The 23,736-nt window shown below is 44.3% G+C and overlaps 1 protein-coding gene across 4 annotated transcripts in view; it reads right to left on the bottom strand.

The window, feature by feature from the left end:
* Positions 1-23,736, bottom strand: part of IDE (insulin degrading enzyme) — a 1,118,175-nt gene that overhangs the window by 613,853 nt on the left and 480,586 nt on the right. For all 4 annotated transcript variants that reach the window (XM_085606153.1, XM_085606152.1, XM_085606150.1 and 1 more), the window contains exon 11: positions 20,838-20,941. In XM_085606153.1, the coding sequence (XP_085462279.1) occupies positions 20,838-20,941 (104 nt within the window). The remainder of the gene's footprint in view (positions 1-20,837; positions 20,942-23,736) is intronic.

Genomic DNA, 23,736 nt, shown 5'->3' with positions numbered 1-23,736 from the left:
TGGTGAGCAAAAAAACGATGGATTTAGGCCCAGATCTCTGTACTGGAGTGGATGTATGACATTGTTCTGCATTCTGTCCATCAATTGTTCTTTTTGCATTTCTCACCCGAGTGGGACAGGTATACCCAGACGTGGGTCTCGTGCTCTCCATGGCACTGGAGTCAAGCTATCCTGTCTGATGAGGGCTGAAAGCCCGAAACCGGTCCTAGGATGCTTGTTTCCAGTCCAGGGAGGACCTGGCCTGGCAGTTCGGGCTGGGCTGTTCCCATTGGGCGCAGGGTCAAGACGGATTTGCATATGGCTGGGTCCAAACTGGAATGGCATGGTGAGCAAAAAAACGATGGACTTAGGCACAGATCTGTATAGTGGGGTAAATGTATGACATTGTTCTGCATTCTGTCCATCAATTGTTCTTTTTCCAAAATTACTAATCGATCAGCTGTTGTTGATATATTAGTTGTGATTCGTAGATTTTTGAATGGCACATTTGACAAGGGGGCTTTTAAATTGGGGTTTGTTTCCGATGTCAAATTTGAGTTGGCTGAAGATTGTTTTTTATGCCTCAGTAAATGAGGATATTTTGGCTTTTCCACTTGCATTACAACAATCCTCCAACCTCTCTCAACGTGCCCATATTCTTTACACTATAGATTGTGTTGACCAAGTTGCTCAGGTGCATTCTTCACTAACATTCATATATTTTTTTTTTTTTGACAACAAACTTTATTGGCATTTTTAAGGACACCGGGGAATTTGTCCCCATACATGGTACCAAGATGAAGAAAAGAACAGTGAGAGGTGGCATCCTTGTTTCGCCCCCCCCCCCGGTCTGCAGAACATCAGACCCCCAAACCCTCCCCCCCACCCGCACCTCACACCAACCCACAGTCCAAAACAGATATGCAATATTTCCTATCCGCATGAGCTCCATATTCCGACTACTCATCCACAATGCATAGGGCCCGGGGCCCCGAAGGGGAACCCACCGGGGCTCTGATTAGCCTCTCTATTGGGTCCAAGGGCACTGCATCCCCCCGCACAGACAACACGATACCCCGATATCGCGCCCATCTCTTCCAGACTTTACCATGCTTATTCGGACAACCCCTTGCCAAGAATACCGCCTCTTCCGCAGACATGCAGCGATCTAGTGCTTTCTTCCAGGCCTGAACCGGGGGCGGGGCAGAAGACTTCCAATGCTGGGCAATATCTCGCTTGGCCAGCGTCAAACCCAAAAACAGAAGGTGTCGCTTATAGATGTTGCCCCCTATCTCCTCGGTACAATGCAACAGTGTTAAGCGGGGATCGGGGGGAAGCTCCCAACCCAGCACCCCCCCCCCCCCGGCAGAACATTCATATTTTGAAGAAAATGGACATTTAATAAATTTGAAGAAGTGACCCCTTAGGTCTTCGAAGGCTTTCATTGTTTTAAGAATATTTTGATGATATTTTATGTCAAAGTGTCCTATTGATTGAAACATTGGTATAAAATCTATTTTAAATGCCTCACGATTGTTGTTCAATGCTTCAATACCATCTTCAAGAATAACTATTTTTACCTCTTTATTGGTTACAAGTTAACATTCAATACATTCTAGTGCCTCTTTGGAATGAATTGTCAAGGATGGGTTGCTTTCTAAAGTTTCTACACCAGAGTTCCTATGGTCCAAAAATCTAAACTCACTCTGTGAAGCATTCATATTGGATGCTAAGGCAGAGTAAGGAATTGCAAGTGTTTTTGCCAACATTGCGAAACCATCTTCTAAGCTCTTTAACACTACAGAATTACAAATAGTTTTTTTTAATGTAGAGAATCATTGCCCTTTTCTGGTGGCCTAACAACTGTAGCTGGGCCCATTTTTACTATATGTTGGTTGATGTTTAATTATTGATATACTATTCGGACTAGATAATGGTAAATTAGTCTTATTAATACCACTCTTAGTAGGTGTTTCCATATTCACATTCAAAGTCACAGGATAACCAGAAGTCAATAAGTGGGACGTGTTATTTTCAGTTTGTTTTTTTTCTTTAATATAGGGTCATTTTTCTGATTCACCTGCAAGTTTTGTTTAGCTACTTCTTTTTTAGTACGTGCTTTTTTTCTTGAGTCTTTTTAGTTTGTTTTAGCTGTTGTTTGCTTACATATGGGACACATCCCTCTGTGCTTTCTTCCTTATTAGATGATCTCTCAGTGGATTGTCTGGTCTGCGATATGAACGATTGCTGATTTAATGGTCATGTGCTACAGTGAGAATCTTGGCGGTCATATTTGCAATTTTTTTAAGCAAGATTCTGAACATCTGGATTGAGATATGCAATTGATTGTGACCAATTACTTAAAAGAAATGTAATTTTCATGGCAAGGAACAGTAGTAAATGAACTATATTATCCACAACTACCATATTGCTTGAAGTAGTTGCTAATTCGGTAAAGGTTTGCTCAATTTTTTAAAATCGGCCTAAAGCTAACATTTAAAGAGATTAACTCACTGTTAATATTTTTTAATAAAATGATCTGCTCAGCAAGTAATGATGATTGATTTGTTAATATAGCTGACATTTGAGTCAAGGTGGGACTAATGGCCCCAATTGCTGCCAACACGGGATATGCATGCTGAGTGATCTCTACTTTCTGGTATTTTAGCTCATCGCTAAACTGGATTGTCAGGTTTTTAATGAATGCTGTAGTTGAGCTAAAAGTGTTATCAAATGAGCTAGTCAAAGTATTGGATTGTTCATAATCATAATTGTGATCCTGTGTATCTCCTTATGTAGAATCATCTAGACCATTGATAGAATCAGTTACAAGGGTTACTTTAAAAAAAAAAAAAAAAAAAACACTCATAGTTGATAGTATATTTATTTCTGCAGTAGTTGTTAAAGATAGTGGATTATTGATAACTGACTCAGACTCTGCTGAGCCTTTTCCAATGTTTTCCCTGCAGCAGTCAATCAGTAGTCTGCGACGTGTTATTTTAAAACTGCATATCACACGCTGCCTAACGCACAATTTAGAAAATTTTGAAACCTTTTCCTTTCTCAGTGTAGCATAGTTATCTCCCATTCCTTCTGAGGCAATTCCAGAACTATTTATGGCCACTCAGAGCATAAAGGACTCCTCTCTAATTTGTAGAATTTCAGAAGGTTTTATGAATTTGTTTTCCTCCAATGAGGTTTTTGTTAAAACTTTTATTCATATGCCTTTTTAATAATGGCTCTTTTACACAAGTGTTTTAATCTACTTATTGTTTTTTTGCACTGAACAAGTTTTCATTGTTATTACTCGTTAGTAATCCCTCCATTAATATTTAAATTGTAAATAACTTACTAAATGTACTCTGATGTCCTCTTTGTTTATTTAATACATGTGGCATATGATTCCAGAACAGTAAGTTGTAAAATCTTGTGCTCTCAGTTTCTCTTGTACTAATACCATTGTCAATGCCAACAGATTCTTAATTGCCAACTACCTGACGCAAAACAAGACATTTCCTGAGATAATTGAGTAGTTTATTTCTGTCAAGCAAGTGTATCAAGATTTCCAAATTTATTTTCCTCTTTATGCCACTTTTTGGTGGTACTGTATAGTATCTGTTTAGTACCCATGCATTCTCCCACCCCACCCCCCACTTCCAACCAGACACCAATCAGATGCAAATAAAAAGCCAAATACCTATACCAAGTCAAGACTAGTAAAACCAAATGAGCCGCACAGGGCTTTGGGTCCAGCCTGAGAGTTCCCCAGGAAGGTGGAGCATAGGCCCCTTTTCCAGGGTTCAGCATAAATGGGCTTTGAAGAGGGGCACTGGATAGCAAGGATAACAATCAAACAGGGAGAGAGAGAGAGAGGGATACTGGGAACTCGTCCGCCTTCCCAGACAATTACTACTATAACAAACAAGAACGAGTTCACCATCTACTCAGCTAAAGGTTAGGAGTTTGGATTCTCATAATCCTTGTGGCAAGGGTGCCTCAGAACCAGCAGGGTGTTTAGGAACACTCACTCACCAACCTAGTTGGTATATGCTTCATCATTGGGTTCCAACCCTAGTCGCTGAATGCTTTCAGGGTGTCCTACGACGTCAGTTTACAGCATAGATGGTTTTCTTTGTGATCGTAACAGTGTGTGTTGGAGATATGTGATTTTTTTAATTGGCTCAGGAACTCCTCCCACACAGTGAGTTTAATAATGGTGGTCCTGGTCAAACTTTAAAAACAGTGGTGGATCACTTTGAGACTTAAATTGATATCAATTAGCCTCAATATGGTCTACATGTTCCAGCCATCTAACTGAGTGCCTCTAAGGATCAATATGGCTTTTGTCAAGACCAGAAATCATAACCGGATGCATGCTACGACATGCAAATAAAGGTTAGTACTTCTAAATCTATCAATCATGGAGAAAACGTCACCTCTTGCGACAATTCCTGCATAGAACAGATCATGAGAAAACAAATATGTTATGTAGGTAGTCATGCCCTGAGGCTGTGAGCAACCATTCAAGCACGGCCTCTATTGAACCCATCCAACACCTTCTCATTGTGCCAGAGAGTATATTATAAGTAACTCACATCCCCCACTGTCAGTTGTGGGGTCACTTTTTTCCCCTTACCCGGTCTCCAATTTGGAGTGCTAGCACATAATTCTAGATGACGTTTTATATTTATACAAATATTATCAGACAAGCAGGCACACAAATGTTAACAAACAGCCGACTGCACTCTGAACCTGAATGTGTGAGAATTCACTCACATACAAAATGTGGAGAAACCAAAGAAGCGAACGCTTAATAAGTTAGTCAATCTCCGAGGGGGTGGACCCTGTTGTCACACTCGAAGTCACGAAACAAAGTGATTAAATTACGGGTTTTTAAATAAAATCAATATCCTTGTTAGTTAGAATGAGGTTTCCCGAGTATCATTCTCATTTACTTCATCAAGGTGTCTCATCCTCTCAACCACCACAATGTGCCTGTCGAATCTAAGACTATTGCTTCTTCCTCAGATTACCAACTCACCCTGCCGAGAATATGTGGGGCTTTTGTTTTTACCGATTAAAACTATATCTGTAACCACACATTTGTGTCCCCTTTTGTCCCTATGCTCCCAGCAACCCTACCCCGCCCCAACCTCTGTTTATTTCTGTACTTGAGACTTTTCTGTTTTTCTGTTTTGTTTACCTCTGTAAACCGTGTAAAGCGCTCCGATACCCTCACGGGTCAAGTTTGCGCTCTATAAAACATTAAAATAAATAGATAGATACACATATTGATCCTCCTTTTTGCGTTCCGCATATTGTGCGGTTCTGTGGATTCTAATGTTAAGTACTACCTTGTCAGATTCTCCCGCTTCAGTGCAGGGTGTCATGGGGGACTTTTATTGGTTTGTTCGATATGGTCAGGTGGTTAATTTTTCTTACTCCCACCTGATTGGTATTTAGTGATGCTATCACATACGTCCTTGTGGTTTTAGGGTCCTGACCCTAGAACATAGCTATGTTCGTAGGTTCACCTTGTGCATCTCGCCGGTTGTCATGGAGATATGGGCGGCAAGTACCGCCTTCTTGCAACAAGTCATTTGGCTCCCAGCGTGTCTGCTGTAAGAGCCCAACTTCCTATCACAGGTGCATTCCGTTCCGAACCTCCGAGACGTGGTTCTCCGTGCGCATTCCCCTAGTAACTATGGGAACACGGATGGCATGTACCGGCTAATCCAGCTGAGTTTATTGGTTCCTAGCAGGAGTGTAGGAAAAGCCTGAAATCCAATTATTAGCGTGTTCTGATTTGAACCAGAGTAATGCGGGATGACGTGTGGTCATTACTAAATACATATGATATTCAGTAATGTGTATGTATAACACACATCTATGCTGTGTCAAATTCAGATAATCTCTATTCTCTAGCTTCTTACGTGAAAGTTTACCAGTCCTCACAGTGAGGGGGGGGGGGGGGGATGTTCTTTCCCTTTTTGGGAGGAGTTCAGGTGTTAAAATGTCTTTAATGTTTTTGATACACCTCGGGGTGGGTTTATTATAGATATAAAAAGGAGTTATGGCCCCAATCTGTTGTTTGAGTCCACGTGTAATAGGAGTAGCTATTGACATTTAGGCTACAAGATTGTATTACATGAAATATTATCATTTATTGCCATTCTCTGAGTTGACATTTTGTAGATACATCGTTGTTCTTTCTCAAAAAGATGTTTTTCTACATTGCCCATGTTCTGCTCTACCTGCTCAATGATGACCCAGGACATGTTGTTGGGTGTATGTCCTTGGGCCAAAAAATGGTCAGTCAGTTTCGTGGTTTCCCTCCTGCACCTCACATTGCTCCGGTGTTTAATGACCCAAGTTTTTATCTTCCTTATGGTCATCCACACGTATCGTAGACCACAGGTACATGTGATCAGATAAACTACATTCATGGAATTGCAATCTGTATGCTTGCGTAGTAGCCAGGTTTTTCCTGATTCTAGTTATAGGGTTTTGGTTGTCCTTGTCAAGTGGCTTACACTGCAGCTACCACAGGTGTAATGGCCTGTTACTTCTGGTAAGCCCCACAGGTTCCGTACAGTTGTTCTTACATCGGTGGTCACTGCGCAAGGTCTGGTAGATACTAGTGTCTCTTTTAGGCTTCTGGCTTATTTAAGAGAGAATATAATTTTTTTCCAGTCTAGATTTCCGAATTTTTTAAATCCGCCGGTGTTTGTTGATCACCTTTTTGTTTTTTACCTCATTTGAAATGGTGTTGTATATCGTTACACATGTGAGACGGATGGTGTTGTCATTCTTGACCGTATTTTCTAGCAGGGTCTCTGCTCTTGATTACTCACCCATTTGTAGGTTGTTCTTATACGGTTTTTCGGATTAGTCTATATTCTTTGAACAGTTTCTTCTAAGCCTTAGGAATTGGCCATATGGGAGGTTTTCGCGGAGGGCCTTCAGGTGAAAGGGGTCCAATCCAATCCAACCCAAAAGACTTAATTCGGATAGCACAATATCCATAAAAGTAGAGCATTTACAACATTTAAATCACAGTAAAACAATTGCAATAGCGTGATCAAAAATTCATAGTGTAAGGAATAAAAAACAGATGGGCTTCACAATAACATTTACAGTGGCATAATCAGAAGTTTATTACAATAAAAACAAAATACAGAGGGGCTTCATGGTTTACACATTGATTTGCAAGCCCCTACAGCTATCCGTAAAAAAGTACTAACGCGCAAAATCAATTCATCGTTTTCCAATTTTAGTACGCTACTGAATGCATCGGCTAGTTGGATGGGTAACAGTTTTTAAAAAAATGGTATCAGCAGCCATTGTGCCTATTTTATGTAGAACTTGCAAAAATATAAAAAAGGGAAGAATACTTCATCCTTGGGCCCCACCAGGAGAGGCCGAATGCCACCCTGGTATGCTTCAACGCCAGAATGACTGCGGAGCTGGATCGTGTTAATTATGACAAGTGCAAGTGAGTGTGTGATAGTTATAAATGCCTAAATTGTGTCCAAGAATAATTTTATTGCTTGGCCAATCAGACAAATAAAAACAAGGGCTACTCACCCTGTGCGGACGCTTTGCTGATCTTGGAGGGAAGCGCTGGGGAGGCTCATCACACAGGACTGCGAGGCCCAGGGTGCACACTGTTAACTCTCTTCAGCACACCTGGCTCCTCTTCCCGGCCCCGCCTCCACTGTTCACCTCACGCCTCGCGGCCCCCGCTTCGCGGGAGCCGCTCGTAGGCCTCGTTGATCTCGGACGTTATAAGTGCTGGGATTTCATTTGGTTCGCTGCTACTCACCCTGTGCGGACGCTTTGCTGATCTTGGAGGGAAGCGCTGGGGAGGCTCATCACACGGGACTGCGAGGCCCAGGGTGCACACTGCTAACTCTCTTCAGCACACCTGGCTCCTCTTCCCGGCCCGCCTCCTCTACGATCTTCCATCTATTAGTAGTGCACCAGGCCATACGCGCCAGCGGTAGGCGCGCGGGACGTAGCTCGGGCGAAGACCGGGCAAAGAGCGGGCCGTTTGTTGCCGTTCGTGGCCGGGTGTGGACGGGACGGGCCACCCCTCTGAGACTTATTGCTCCTAGGTATTAACGTTTGCCTTTCAGTCTGTTTATGTGTTCTATCAGTTAGGTTGTACATTGTGCTTTCGTAACCACACAGTTATTGAACTGCCTATTTATTTTGTTACGACTGCAGATCATTGGAATATTTGCAGTTGTAGGGTTTATAGCCACTGCGTATATTGTCCCCCTGCCCTCAGTTTTCCTTCTTTTGAAGATGACCTCTTTAAGATCTGGTAGAAAGATTAAGCAGGGTAATACGGGGGGTTGTATTACAGGGACCCTTGACAACTATCACCAGAGCTGCTCGGGTCCTTGAACATGAAATCAATTTAACTGAAAAACGATTGTCGTTAGAAATATCCGCCAAGAGATCGTCACTTGGCAATATTATGACAGCCACTTCCCCTGAATGCAGGAATGTCCCTCTGGTTTCTGATATGTTGCCTATGAATGCGCCAGGGTTGTTGAATTTATCTATACACAGTCCACCGGTTGATTTCCCTGTTACTGTTACTATTTCTGAAGGCAGTGGCTCACCCCTAATTCCTAGTGTCATTCCCACTTTGCCTTCCATCGTGCAGCCTCGGTTAGTCACCCCGACATTGGCAAATAAGCTTAAGCCTCTCAACGGGAAAAGAAAGCGTGCGGGAGCGCCCCCTAGGGGTAAACGTACCAAAGTTTCCTATAAGCCCCAATTTGTAAATGTTCGTTCTGACCCCCCTTCTCTTCCACCCTGTTGTATAACTCCTGTCGCTGAGAGCTCCATGTCTTCTCTCTGTCCTGACACTTTGCCTAACACCAACCCCCAGCCTATCTGCTCCCCTGAACTCTTGGAACAATTGTTCAAGTCTTTTTTCCTTCCCCTTCTTGAGAGAGTCCAGAAACTCTCCATCTCTATTGGTAAATTAGAGAGCTTGGTGTTAATAAATGCGTCTCATTTGGAGAAAATCATCATGCCCCGTGCTGACCCCGAGACTTTAATAAATTCCGCCATTGCTGCTCAAACGGGGCCAGCCCTAAATGGCCACACCCCCATGGTTGTAGTCTCCTCCCCCTCACCCACCCAAAATGAACCAGCTGTGGTAGTATCCCATTTACCTACCACTGCTATTTCGTCTACCCAACTAGCTAGAAACCTTGTTGCTAGTAAAAGCAAGGGCAACAATGTTATTAGACAGCCATCTTCCTTGGGTGTAGACTCGTCTTCAAACCTTCCATGTATTAATCTTCCTAGAGAGTCATTACCTTATACTGTCATTCTGGTAGGAGTTCCAAGGCTCCCTCAGGAAAAGTCTGAGTCACAAACTGAGTTGAAGAACAAAGCGATTCATTGGTTAAATAATAATAGACCATTGCCTACAAGAACTAGCGCTGAAATCTTGACTGTACGTAGGGTGAGTTGGTTGGGTACTAGGGTCAAAAATGTGGAGGGTGATTGTGTAATTATTAACTTTCGAAATCCTATGGTGGTGAGCCATATTTGTTCCATGCCTAATACTTTGAGTGCATCTGGTATATCTACTGTGGATCTGGCCTATTTCTACCCTCGTGACCCCTGTGATATACCGGGTACACTGTCCACCGGGTGGGAAAGGGTTACTAGGGGTTTTCGATGCCCGCCAACATTGGTTTCCCATCTCCCCTTGTTCAATCATTTTGCACCCTTGAATTCTTTGGAGGGGGTTGATTGACTGCCAACTTCTCCAACCCTTATGGGCTACGCGCACACGACCTCTGCGGGCCCTGATTGTTCCCTCAGTGCGGGGTTGGGTAGTAGGGGTGGGTCCATTGGGGTTTGGGTGTCACTCATTCCATCTTTGCTAGTGTCCTTTCTAACGTGTCCCGTAGAAACATCGATCTCCCTTCTCCAGTTTTGGATTGCCGGGATATATCTCAGGCTAAAGACTTTGTTAACCCTAATTTCCCCCCCATAGATTCGGCGACTCGTACTGCTATCTTGCTCCCAAACAGTCCACCACTTTTACTAACTGCCCCCAGCTTACCCGTTCCAAGTGTGTAGGGGTGATGGTATTACCGAAATACACCCCGCTGTCCCGGGTCCATCTTTAGTCCCCCAGCTGGCAGACTTAACTAGCCACCCTAATCTCAAAATGGTTTCCTGGAACATCGCTGGTTTACGGAGTAAAATAGCAATGGAGGAATGGTCTGACTGGGTAACCACCCACGATATCCTTGTTTTTCAGGAAACGTGGGCTGTGGATCCCATATACCTCCTTGGATATGTTAATTTTTATAAAGTGGCTATCGGTGGGACAAGAGGCCGCCCTTCGGGCGGTCTCTGTGTTACAACATAAAAACGAACCCGACACCCTGATTATTAATATATACAACAGGGGCCTTCCCGGTGGGAAAGGCACTAATACTTTTCTCCAATTGGATGGTTTTCTGGAAACTGTCAACCCACGCATTAATGTGGTAATAGTGGGTGATTTAAATTGCTGCTTTGAGCCGATGCTCTTTGCATGGGATTCACTTACAACGGAAGTGGACACAATTCTGAATATCCCTCCACTCGACCTTCCACCGATCAAGAAGTGGACAGAATCTGCCATCCAGTGGATGTCCCTGTGTATGGAGCGTGGATTCAGGGCAGCAAATGGTCGGACTCCCTCGGATAAGACTGGTAAGGTCACTTTTTCCGATGGACGACGTTGCAGCAGAATTGACTATGCCCTGATTAAAGTTGAGTTTTGGAACCTATTAAGTGACATGGTGATCCAGGATCGCCTAGAGAGTGATCACAATCCTCTTGTCCTGAATTTTTTACTGTGTTCAGCCTCCACAAACCTACCTACAGAGATTATTACTGCCACTGCCCATTTAACCAACAATCTACGGAGAGTGCGTTGGGACAAGGTTGCCCTTGACAGCGCAGTTCTCTCCGTGATTAGCTCCAAAGTTTCTCGAGCGGTTGCTGACCTCCAATCTCTTTTGAGCTACGAGGAAGTCGTAGCCGAGTCCACCTCTATTCATGAGAAGTTATTTTTAGACCTCAAATCCCTTTTTTCCAAGCCTTGTAAGGCCAGGAAATTTATTAGTCTTAAGTCCAACTCTTGGTATAACAAGGCTTGCCGTGAGTCTTATTGCAAGCTGAAATCTGCCATTAAAACTAAAAATCAGGCAGAAAGCCTGCCAAGCATTACTGTTTGGCCAAAGTTCAGGCCAAAAAAGATTGGGACAATGCTCATTGGGATGATCTTTTGGCTGCCAGTAAAAAAAGGAACCTGACTGTTTTGGCAAATTGTGAAATGGGGCAATTCCCCGTGTTCACAGACCCCCTCAAATCATGTTCTCCCTGACATCTGGGTGTCTCATTTTGAACGCCAGTTCTCAGATCCGAACCTGAAAGAAGCGATTGCTATTCCATCTTCCCAGGTAATGCTCCCTCTCTCGAACTTCAAATTTGACTGCAAAGAGGTTGAGTTGGCTCTTTCTAGGGTTCCTAGCGGAAAGGCCCCAGGTATAGACTGTGTCCCAGCGGACCTTTTCAAATTCAATCTTGGTAATTGGGTGCCTTACATCGCACTCATGGCAACCGCTATAGCTAAAGGGGCTGCCATTCCTGAATCATGGATGGGTGCTGAAATCCTGCTCATCTTTAAGAAGGGTGATCGCTCCTGTCCAGGGAACTACCGCCCGATTAGCTTAATTGACTCGGTCCAAAAAATCACAGCTAGGATGATCCTGGCAAGAATCCAGATATGGATAGAGCAGGAGAATACCATTTCGCCCCTGCAGGCCGGGTTCAGATCCTGCAACAGCACGATCGACCAGGCGTTCAAATTCCAACTGATCGTCTGGAAAATGGTTTACCTTTGCGGCGGTACTCTGTACGCCGCTTTTGTTGACCTTCGGTCAGCTTTCGACTTAGTCAATAGGACTAAACATTGGGCGGTTTTAGCTGAGTTAGGGATGCCTGCTGACCTCCTTTACTTAGTTACCAGGCTGCATGAAAACAACTTCGCCCAAGTACGTTGGGGGAATCAAGGTCAGGTTACCGACAGGTTTAAAGTTAACAGGGGTGTCAGGCAAGGATGCGTCCTGGCGCCGACACGGTTTCTGTTATTCATTAACAGTGTTGTTAAGTACTTTTTATCTACGCCTACGGACGCCCCCATGCTGGGTGGTATTAAAATTCCACTCCTCATGTTTGCCGACGACACCCTTCTTCTATCACAGACTTTGTCCGGCTTACAGGTGGCCTTGAATGTTTTCACCAACTTCTGCTCTGACTTCGATCTGTCAGTCAATGTTTCGAAAACCAAATATATGGTTTTTAGCAAAGGAAAATGTACAACTGGCAATGTGACCATGAATAAGGATACACTCGAATGTGCCCAAGTCATGACTTATTTAGGGGTTGTTTTTGAAAACAAGCTGAATTGGAAGCCACAAATAGATGTCTTATCCCTTAAATTTGCTCAACTATCGGGGTGTTTGGTAAAAGAACAAAAACAATCCCAGATGAAATCAATTGGTCCCGCCATCAAAATTTACAATGCCAGGATTAACTCAGCAATCCTCTATGGTGCTGAACTTTGGGGTTTTTCAGATCTTTCCCCTTTGGTCAAGGCCCAATATAAATTGTTTAGGCTTCTTACGGGTCTCCCTTGTTCTACCCCTGTGAAACCGCTATTGTTTGACCTTGGCTGTCATTCTTTTGATGACATTGCCAGGTTTAAACCATTGGCCTTTTGGAGGAGACTATGGACGGTCCCGGAACTAGGGCCTTACGCAAAGGCTTTCCTGGACGTCCGTGCTATCTTGGGTGCTGGCAACATCCAGTGGTTTAAACAAGTTAGCTCACTATTGGATTCCATGGGTCTGAGTACTCTTTGGACTGATCCAGCTTCTAACACCTTCCCCCCCAAAAAAGTTTTCAAAAACCTTTATTGGTCAATGGTCAATCAAAAACAACTAACTCTAGCCCCAGTGGAGTCTCTGTCTGGTAGGTTCCTTGTGGAGAAAAATGTCCCTCTCTTAGAAGCCTACTGGGATACTATTACTAGACCACTCGATAGGAAACTTTATCATCAAGTGAGGGTCGGCAGCCTACCCACTAACTCATTTACTAAAAATTGGAAGGGTGTTACCTCTGATTCTTGCCGTTGGTGTATTGAGTGTCCAGAAACTGTGGGTCACATATTTTTTGTTTGCCCGGCCTATGCAGCCCCTAGATCCAAATGGCTAAAACCCCTTTGTCGTACTTTGGGTACTAGACAAGGGCTTGAGGCACTAAATAGCCTAAGATTTGACACCAGTGAATGTATTGTTGTGGCAGTGGCCAAATTCTTAGGTTGGGCCTGGATTATTAGAAATAGGAGGAATTAGTTTTTAGGTTTGTGGTCTTCTTCATTTTTAGCTGATCTGTGTTTTAGATATTTTTTTTTTTTTTTTTTACTTATTTTAATCTTGTATGAAATGTTCATTTTGTAATTGTCTTTTTATGATGAAAATGATCGATAATAAAGACTAATGAAATGTATAAACTGAATAAATTGTTCAGCTAAATCCCATTGTGCGTGCCCAATATGTTTCTGCCTATATTTTACCAGGCATTCGTCAGGACCAAAAAAGAGTAAAACTCGGCGGTATGGGCGTGCTAAGGCCCACCCTAACCTGAGGTTATTAATGTGAAAAAATACTGTTAAAAACCTGATAATCAGGTGTTCCTCGTGTTGAGAGAAACAGTTTAAGCTGTAATGGAAAATAGACAATGACAAACATATAAAAAGGAGAGTAAACAGACATAGGTTTATTCAGTTATTATACTACAACTGAAGATACGCCGCAAATGTAAGCAGATTATCATGCCGAGACGTTCTGAGTACCTCACTCTCTTGCCCTAATCCGGAGACACTAGGATGACTCTTTAGAACTCTGGGCAGAAGAGTCAGGGACAGCAAGGTGTACTGGAGTCTATGCACGACCCCAGCCTAAATGCACCTCTCAGAGAGAGTGTTCTTGGAAACACAGAGGCACAGAAGTTTTCACACTTCCTGTTCTTGATTGTGCCTAAAAAGATCCAGTTAGAGTTTTCCACATTGTTGGAAGACGTCCTGTGCCACCTCGGGGTACCAAGGTAATTTGTGATCTGTCAGGCACCTCTGGATGAGCTAGTCTGCCCTGGCATTTGAAGATCCCACCAGCTAGTTCAAGACAAGGGAAATGCACTGAAGCCTCAGCCAAATTCAGAAGAGAAAAGCTTCTTGATACAGGAAATGACCCCACCCCACATTGCTGGATTCAATGCCACATGGAGATGGTGTTGTCCGAGAAGACCTGTACCAGCTTTCCCTTGAAGGATGGTATGTAGGCCTTCAATACCAAGCAAATAGCCTGCAACTCCAGCAGACTGATGTAGGACAAGTTTCTGCCCAGAGTCCTCTGATCTCCATATCTCCCAGATTACCTCCCCAATGCAGAAGTCATGCATCCATCAGGTGGGAAAGGTAGTGGGGTTTGTTGCTGGTCCAACTGTGGTTGAGAAGCCACCACTCAAGAACTTTTGCAGTCCACTCTGAATACTGGATGGAATCAGACAGGTTTTCTAGGCACTGGAAACTGAGATTTCAGATTTCACTGCAAAGTTCACATAAGCAAGCTGGCATAGTCCAGAAGCAAGATGCAGGAGGCCAATAGGCCAAGAAGTCTCAGATCATAGACCAAATGTCCCAGATTCATTGTGATGAGGAGGCCCTGAACTGTACCATACCTAAGAAGACCCCTATGAAAGGGAGCCCCTACAAAGCAGTCCGGTGGCCTACGACGGACTATGGTGAGCCCACCTTCAACAGCCAGTCAACGACGTAAGGGAAAACTGGCATCCCTAATCTCTGAAGGTGTGCTGTGACCACAGTCGTAACTTTTGTGAATACCCATGGGGCATTGTTAAGACCAAAGGAGGGCACGGCAAATTGGAAATACTTCTGGCCTACCTTCAACTCGCAGGTAGAGTCTTTCGGACTGCAGGACGGGTACATGAAAGTAAACAATTTGCAGTTCCATGGGCACCATTCACTTACCTGGATCCAGGGCAGACAGAATCTTGATGAATGTGAGCAGCTTTAATTTCTCCCTCTGCAGGAAGGTAATTAGAGTGCAAAATTCCAAACTAGGACAAAAGCTTCAGGGCAAGTATTGAACCCACTATCCTCCTGTAAATCAATGTATAAATTCTGATCATCATAGTGTGGGGTAAGTCGTTCCCAACATTTCCACCATCATCTCTAGGTGGTGGTAGACTAATAAGAGTCGGAGCCAAAATGTCGATGGAGCACCTGAAAGCGACTCTGCAGTAGAAGCAGTGTTTTGTCTGAATCTGACTGCCTGGGGAATGGGTGCATCGGGGTGAATTCGGGAAGCCACCTCCAGCTAGATCATGTCTTCACCAGATAAGGAGTTACCAAAGGTAAGAAACTTGTCCATATTTTTAGAGAAATCTAGTCGCAGATTCCTTACCTATGAAAAGATACCCAAGCAATACTATCCCCGGAGGAGGGACTGCAGACAAGTTTAAACCAGATGTCCTGCAGGACAGAGCGGACAAAAAGGCCGTCCCTGTGGGCAGTAGTGGTTGATTACCGTGTGCACAGAGGAACATGTTGCTGCCTGACAAATGTTGGAAGACTCCACATTGCAATGCCACGGCAGCAGCCTTCGCTCTGGTAGAATGAGCCTTTAAGCCCATATTTTGATGCAAAAGACGACCCATTGGGAGATTATGCTTTTCAGCACTGCACAACCCTTCTTTGCTCCCACGTACCCCAGAAAGAGTTTGTCATCCACCCAAAACTCTTTAGTGCGGTCAAGGTAAAACAACGCCGCTCTTTTTGGGTCCAGACAGTGGAGCGTTGCTCTACTTCTTAGGAGGATGTGGAGGAACGTAAAAAGTGGGAAGGGTGCCAGATTGTCCAACATGGAAAGGTGTTAAACTTTCAGTAAGAAAGAGGCCCTAGTGTGAAGCATCAACTTACTAGAGAAGATGGTCACGGGGAGGCTTGGATGACATAGCCTGCGATTTGTTCACCCCCCCTGGCAGATGTGATTGCTACTAGAAAGGTTGTTTTGATGGTAAGCAGCCAGAGAGGGAAGTTGTGTAAAGGTTCGAACAGGGAAAACATCAAGGAGGGTGAAAACCAAATTAAGGTCCCACTGAGGTATGATGGAAGGGGTGGGGAAACATAAGTACAAGCCCCTTGAGAAATCTGTTTACAATAGGGGATTTAAATAAAAAGTGTTGTTCTGGCAGCCTCAAAAAGGCAGACAGGGCCAAAACGTACCATTTGAGAATGGACAGAGCAGAGCACTGCTGGGCAGAGGTCAAAATAAAAACTAAGACTTGAGAGAGGGAAGCAGAAAGAGGATCACTAGATCTTGCTTTCCAATATTTTACAAATCTGTGAAACGGGCAGGCGTACACGTTCTTGGTAGAGGGACACCTGGCTGCCAAAATAACATTTCAGACTTCGGAAGGAAGGTTGAATACTATTAATTGCTGCTGCTCAATCTCTGTACAAGAAGGCGTAGAATTGACAGTTTTCAGTTGGATGACCCTCCTCTACTGCTGCGACAGAAGATCCTCCCGAAGGGGCAGCCAGATCAATGCTCAATTGGAGAAGCTTGGGATACCAGACTCTCCATGTCCAGTCCGGAGCCACAAGAAGGACTTCGGCCCAGTTGCTCCTGATCTTTTTGAGCACTCTTGGCAGGAGTGGTATGGACAGTAAGGCGTACAAAAGGCCTGAGCTCCACTCAAGACGAAAGACATCTCCGATTGAGGGCTGCCTTGGAAACTCCCAACACGCAAACCTGCTAGCATTGTACATTCTCTGTGGAGGCGAACAGATATAACTAAGGCTCACCCCACTGCTGAAAGACCTTGCGCCACCTCTGGATGGAGACGTCATTTGGTGTCCGCTAGGCATCGACAGCCGAGTTTGTCCACTCTGACTTGCAGGCTAACTGCAAGGTGCTGAATCACCAGGGCCATGCCCTGCTGTTCCACCCATGTCCAGAGATGCAGGACATCTTGACAGAGGGTCTATATCCCCACCCTGCCCTGTTTGTTGCAGTACCACATGAAGGTGGGGTTGTCCCATGAACACTTGAAACAGCTTTCCCTTCATTGAAGGAAGAAAGGCTTTCAGTGCCAAGCGAATCACTCGGAGCACCAGCAAGTTGATGTGGAGTCCAGATTTCGCCGGAGACCATTCTCCTCTCATCGCCACCTCTCCCAGATGGCCGCCCCAGCACACGAGTGACATCTGCCACTACTGTGTAATCTGGTTGAGGAAGGGAGAGGGGAATGCCTCTAACCCAATTGCGGTTGATCCGCCACCACTGTAGGTCCTGTGCTGTTCCCTCCGAGATCTGAACCATGTCGGAGAGATTCCCCTGATGCTGCGCCCACTGAAACTTCAGGTCCCAATGCAGAGCCTGTATATGCCATCTGGCATGTGACACATGCAGGAGGCCATGAGGCCCAGCAGCCTCAGAGTCATTCTCGCCGAAATCCAGGATAGAGGCTGAAACATCGGTATCATAGCCTGAATATCCTGGACTCGCAATATGGAAGGATAGGCCCGAAACAACACTGTGTCCAGAACAGCTCCGATGAAAAGGGAGCATCTGAAAGGGAGTCAGGTGTGACTTCAGCACGTTGATAATGAACCCCAGAGAATGTAGAGGTTTGTGTATTCCGGAGGTGGGAGACTGCAGCCTGGTGCAAGCTTGCTTTCAACACAGAGTCATCAAGAAAGAGGGAGACAAGCAACCCTCATCTGCGCAGATGAGCTGCGACCACCTCCATCACCTAGGTGAACACCCAAGGAGTGCTGGTAAGGCCAAAGGAGAGCACCCTGAACTGAATCAGCGTGTGGTTTACCGTAAACCGCAGGGTGCACCGATGAGCAGGCAGGATGGGAACGTGAAAATAGGCGTTTTGCAAGTCCAACACTACCATCCAGTCTCCTGGGTCTAGGGCAGACAAGACCTGAGCTAGAGTGAGCATCCTGAACTTTTCCTTTTTGAGGAAGTATTTGAAGGCCCGTACATCTACGATAGGGCGCAGGCCCTTTTGCTTCTTCGGGACCACAAAGTAGTGGGAGTAACAACCACAGCCTGCTTCTGGCAACGGAACCCTCACTATGGCCCCCTTGACCAAGGCGATCATGACTTCCTCCTGAAGCAGTCAGGTGATCCTCCATCAGCCAGTCATAAGTTGGAGGCATGGAGGGAGGGGTAGTCTCGAAGGGGAGGGAGTAGCCCCTTTAGATTTTCTGAAGAACTCACCTGTTCGACGTGATGTTTTGCCAGTGGCGGATGTTATGGCTGATCCTGCCACCAACTGGTCGCCCATGATCTTCAAGGGCTGGACTAGGAGGGTTTGGAGGCTGAGCTGAGGTTGCGAGTGGAGGAGGGCTGGGGGTTTGACTGACCAGACATCTCACCCCGACCTACAGAGGTTGCTGAACTTGTGCGGTGTTGTGGTTGGGGTATGGCTGGTGCAGCTGAAAGCCCCCTTCATAGCCATGCAAGGGACGAACAGCAGATGGGGATGAGTGGTTACCGAGAGGCCCAAGGACTTGGCTGTAGCCCGCCAGTCCTTAAAGCACTCCAGGTACATGTCTGCTTTGTCTCCAAAGAAAAAGGTGCCATCAAAGTGCATGTCCATGAGCGAAGCCTGGACATCCCCAGAGAAGCCATAAGTTCTGAGCCAGGCATGGTGTTGAATGGCCACCGTCGATGAAATTGCTCTGCCCAGTGAGTTTGTGGTGTCAACCCCACAACGAATGGTGAACTTTGCCGCATCTCTCCAGTTTGATACTGCTTGGGAGAGGATCGCCCAGGCCTCCTCTGGGACCTGTGGCAGCACTTGTGCAGCAATTTCCCACAGGAAGTGGAATTAATGGGCCAAAAGGCATGCAGTGTTCACCGACGGCAATGCAAGGCTGGCGGAGCCGCTGATGCGGAACCAGATGGAGCCCCGTCTGAGCCTCAAGGGCCCGAAGGCGTGCTGGGATGGTCAGGTCGCCCAAATAAGAGCCAACCCAGGCGCATGCTTAGTTGAACAAGGCCTAGAATGCAGAGACTCCTCCGTCGAATCAGCTAACCAACGGGGAGAAATCGAGGCATGCTTCGACTTAATGTGTTTTTTATGCTTCTTACCTGACCAACTCGAATACTTTGAGTGGGAGGACGAAGACTTGGGGCTCCCAGAAAGGTGTGCAGACTTTCCTCTCGACTGGGAAGGAGATGCAGTGCAGAGCTCCAGGCCACAAGTAGCTTTAGAGACCACTCCCTCTAAGCTTTCGGAACCATGGCCCGGCGGTCAGAGCACGACTTAACGAGTTGTGGTTGCGCTCCAGGTACTAAGGAACAATCAAGCGCAGATCTGTTACCGACACTGCTTGAAACCAGAAGTCTTCTTGGACATCCTAAACACCAAAAAGGTTCGACAAAATGTTGAAAAAAGCGTGTTAAAAGTGACAGCGGGTAGCTCTCTTCACTGATTTGCGCTAACTGGCTTAGAAATTTAACAACTGACGTCAGCACGCTAAGGTGGCACCTATATAGGAGACGACATCATGCAGAGCTGACCAACTCCACCTATCGGTGCGCAAGGGTATTGCTCAAAGAAAAATCTTCCAGATCAAGTCCGACGCCTGGAAAATTCAAAGGTAAGCAATCTACAGCTAGATTTCACTATCAGATACGGGTGGCTAGGGCATACATTCATTCCAGGTAATGTGGTGAGAGGCTCAGAGTAGGGGTGCAGTTTTCACAATTTACTCTTTCCTTCCTTGTGCATTATGCATGGGTGGTGTGTGTACATGTGTGGTCTGTGTGCTTTATGTGTGCTGACTGAAGAATGTTGGAGTCCATTTGGACCTCGTGCAAGTGTGTGACCCAAGATGGCATCTCTCCTTCATGATGGCTATCTTTGTCCAGAGTGTACTTGCTAGCCTTCATGTTCCTTTGCTCAGGAGACTCTCCCAGATATCCAATCTGCAGAGAGGACAGGAGTAACTACCTGCCCTTTCTTTGTTATTGTGGGTTCTGTTCAGCTCAAATGAAACTCCTTGCTCTGCCATCATCTTTTGCTGCTGTGGTTCACAAAACATTGATATGTGCTCAGATCCTGCTGGTTCAAATTAAACAAAATCACCTTTTCAAATCTGAACAGGTCTGACTGCTGACCCGATCAGTTGCAGTGCTATACCTTGAAAGTTTTGTATCACACTGGGCATATGCAGAAATAGTTTACATCCACTGCCTGCATAAGCTTAGGGAGATGCACTTCAGGTAAGTTCTTGAAGACTTGACACCCTTATTGAATTCAATAGTTGCTTGCGTGGAAATCATTGAAGTAAATCACTTGTTCTGAAAAAAGACGGTATGAGTGATTCAGGCCAAAGATGAGGCAAATTATGCGAATCCGGAGTTTGTCTTTTGGCCAAGTGACTCCTACTGAGTATTTGATGTTAAAGATGATCACTAAAGAGACTATGGAAATTTGTTGTGCAGGCGCATTATAGAGGAGTATAATATCAAAATAAGATGTGTTCAAGAGACCAGGTGTCAGATTCCATGTACAAATGTTTACGTATATTTAAGCAAAACTTTTGCTTTAAGTTCAGAAAATGCATAACAAACGCATGAACAACTTTAATTTAGCATTTTAGGACTAAATGCTTTAGTAAATGTTGAATTACAGAATTTAGAATATGCAAATCTTACCGGACATTTTCTGGCCTCAGTTTATCTAGCACCAATTCTATTAAATCTGGTCTAAATTCTTCGAGTAAATATTCAGCAGCAAGTACTTCTTCAAGAGGGTAATACTAAAAGAAATAAATAATATGTTGACATCGTCATTGAACAATGACTGTCACCGAACTGACCAGAGAGGTTTAAAGAATACAATTTTATTAAATCTTTTTTAAATTAATTTAGTTCAGCAAAATATTAGTTTGAGCTTGCAGTACAATGGAACACTGACAAGTCGTAATAGCAAATATTAGAAAAAGATACAATAATTTACTATCTGCCATTGTGGCTTTGAGAACTAAGGTCCTTGAAACAAGGGTTTCTAAAAAGAGGTTACAGTTTTAAACAATTCCGGCAATGCCTCAGAGGGCATCCTTCCATAATGTCATAATTACTTTAAATGACCGTTTACTTACCTTCGATAACATTCTTTCTACTGGGTACTCTCTTACCCAAGGGTCTCCAACCAGTCAATCGTGAGCTATCAGTAGCTCGCAGACACTTTCAGAGTACCTCACAGTCTTTAGTTCATTTTTAAATAAGCGCAGGATCAAATGTTCATTTTAAAGTTAAGGGAAGGCTGTGTTTATTTTACCTTATTATCTTCAGACTGCAGAGAGCAGAGCCTGACAGTGAACAACGCTGGAGTCAGATTAATGACCCAGGGTACAGAAGTGAAGAACTGAAGCACTGAGAGATTTAAATCTTAAATAAAAGTCCTTGTGAACTCAACATTGGAATGTGAGAACAAAAAGATGTTTCTGAATGGTTTTAAATGGGAGAAAATGAAAATGATGAGTTAACTTAATGATTAAGTAACGCTTCATTTTAATTTTCTCCCGTTTCAAAGTGTTGCATTTACAAACAGCAGGATTCTTTCTACCAGTGTCCAGCAGACAGTGCTATATTTAAAACTGAAAAACACAGTTTTTTGTTTAAATGGGAGGAATTTAAAATGAACGTGTCAAAGTCTTTCTCCATTTTCAATTAATCCAATTACATCTTAATATTTTCTGACGTAGGTTTCTTCACTTTAAATTCCTCTTTTAACAAATGGCTGCATTTTTCTGGTATAAATATGGCACAATGTCTCTGCACAATGCTTGCTGTTTGTAAATGGAACACTTTGAAATAGGAGGAAATTTAAATGATACATTTTATGGAATCCATATTGACAAAGTGAACTCTTCAGTTCATTTTTCTCTCATTTCAAAGTGTTGCATGTACACACAGAGGGCATCTTGCTCCCAGTGGGTGGTAGACACTGTTATAGTTATAACTTAAAATAACAGCTATTTTTTGAAGTGGGAGAAATTTAATGTGCAGAAAAATGTTCTATTATGAACATTTTTTCTGAACATTTTTCTGAACTTGACATTTCGCTTATCTAAAAAAATAATGTTATGTTTGTTATAAATGTAACGGTGCCACATATGGGGAAATAGTACATCCTTTGCCAAAAGTAAGTATGACACAGGCTCTCATTCACCCATACACATATATCCCCAAAAACCCGAAACTCACTGACACACATAGAAGCCTCGTCAAAGTGCCCCGAGGGGAAGTATTTTGCTAAAACCATAGTATCTGGCTCTATGGACATTAGGCTTAAAGAAATTGAAGCTGGACATAGGGGTGTCTGGTGACACTGCACGAGTGTAGCTCACAATGATTTTTACTGAGCAGTAGCAGCTCTCACTACAGAAAAGGTTAGAGGCGCCCTGCTCTAACCACAGATTTTTTTTTAGCCTTAGAATGAACCCACGCGTCAGTAAACTTTGGAGAAACCTCATCACAATTGCTGATTTAAACAAGGACGGCTGTAAACCTAAAAAGGCCAAAAGGGCCAACAAGTAACCTTCAAAAGTGCCCTCTGCAAGTCCTTGCTGCACCAGGGATAAAACAAATAAAACATTTGACACTTTGGGAAGCGGATCAGTTTTGTGGGTGCCAAACCAGGCTACAAAGTTGTACAAACTAAGTTAGGAGGTTCGGCGTCCTCTGGAGTTGGTTGACTGCCTCGGGCAGTCCGCTTTCAAAAGCCAGTCGTCAAAGTAGGGGAAGGCTGGTGCCCCTGACTATCGTAGATGTCCAGTGACCAACACCATTACTTTTGTGAACACTGGAGGAGCACTGGTGAGACAACTGGATATGCTCATGGCCCAACAACAGGTAGCAGCTGTGGGCCTGCCTGTAGGATGGGAATGTGAAATTACACGTCCTGCAGGCCTAAAGCCACCACCGAGCATGAGGGTCTTGAATATTTGCCCTCCTCAAGAAGGAGATTGGATGGCAGAGATCTAAAATTGGACAAAGGCTTCTATCCTTTTTCGGCACAAGTGTTATATTCTCTGGTAAGGCCCATGTAGCGAAGCAGCTTATTTCTTACATTGTCCTCACAATAACATTCCAGCCGTGAACTTTTGCACATATTTGCTTGCACAACAATGTTAAATTAATTTCTCTGAAACTAAACTTCAAACAACATTATCACAAAACCCTGAACATGATGTACAAGGTCTTTTTCTGCACTATGTACAAATGTCATCTCTATCTTCATCCACAGGGCGACAGGGCTATCTACATATCCATAACATCACTAATCTATATGCACATCGTAAGGCTGCTTTCAATTATAAAAGATGAGCATCCCGACCGATTAGTAGAGGAGGCACGTCAGCTGACCTACACGCTGAGACTTCACCATGCAGCAGACTGACCATCTCGTGAGGGGTGTCCAGTTCATGACCAAGACTGGGTCCTTCCTTCATCAGGTAATGGAGTTGGATCATCCCTTGGGGGGATTCTTGGCTCCACACCTACACACACTCTAGGTACACTTAAGAGTAGGGTTCGCATAGTAGGGGTA

Source organism: Triturus cristatus, chromosome 1_2, assembly GCF_964204655.1.
Source record: "Triturus cristatus chromosome 1_2, aTriCri1.1, whole genome shotgun sequence".
Taxonomy (NCBI): Eukaryota; Metazoa; Chordata; class Amphibia; order Caudata; family Salamandridae; genus Triturus; species Triturus cristatus.
The sequence above is the reverse complement of the archived record's forward strand: the minus strand, read 5'-3'. Positions and strand labels throughout refer to the sequence as shown.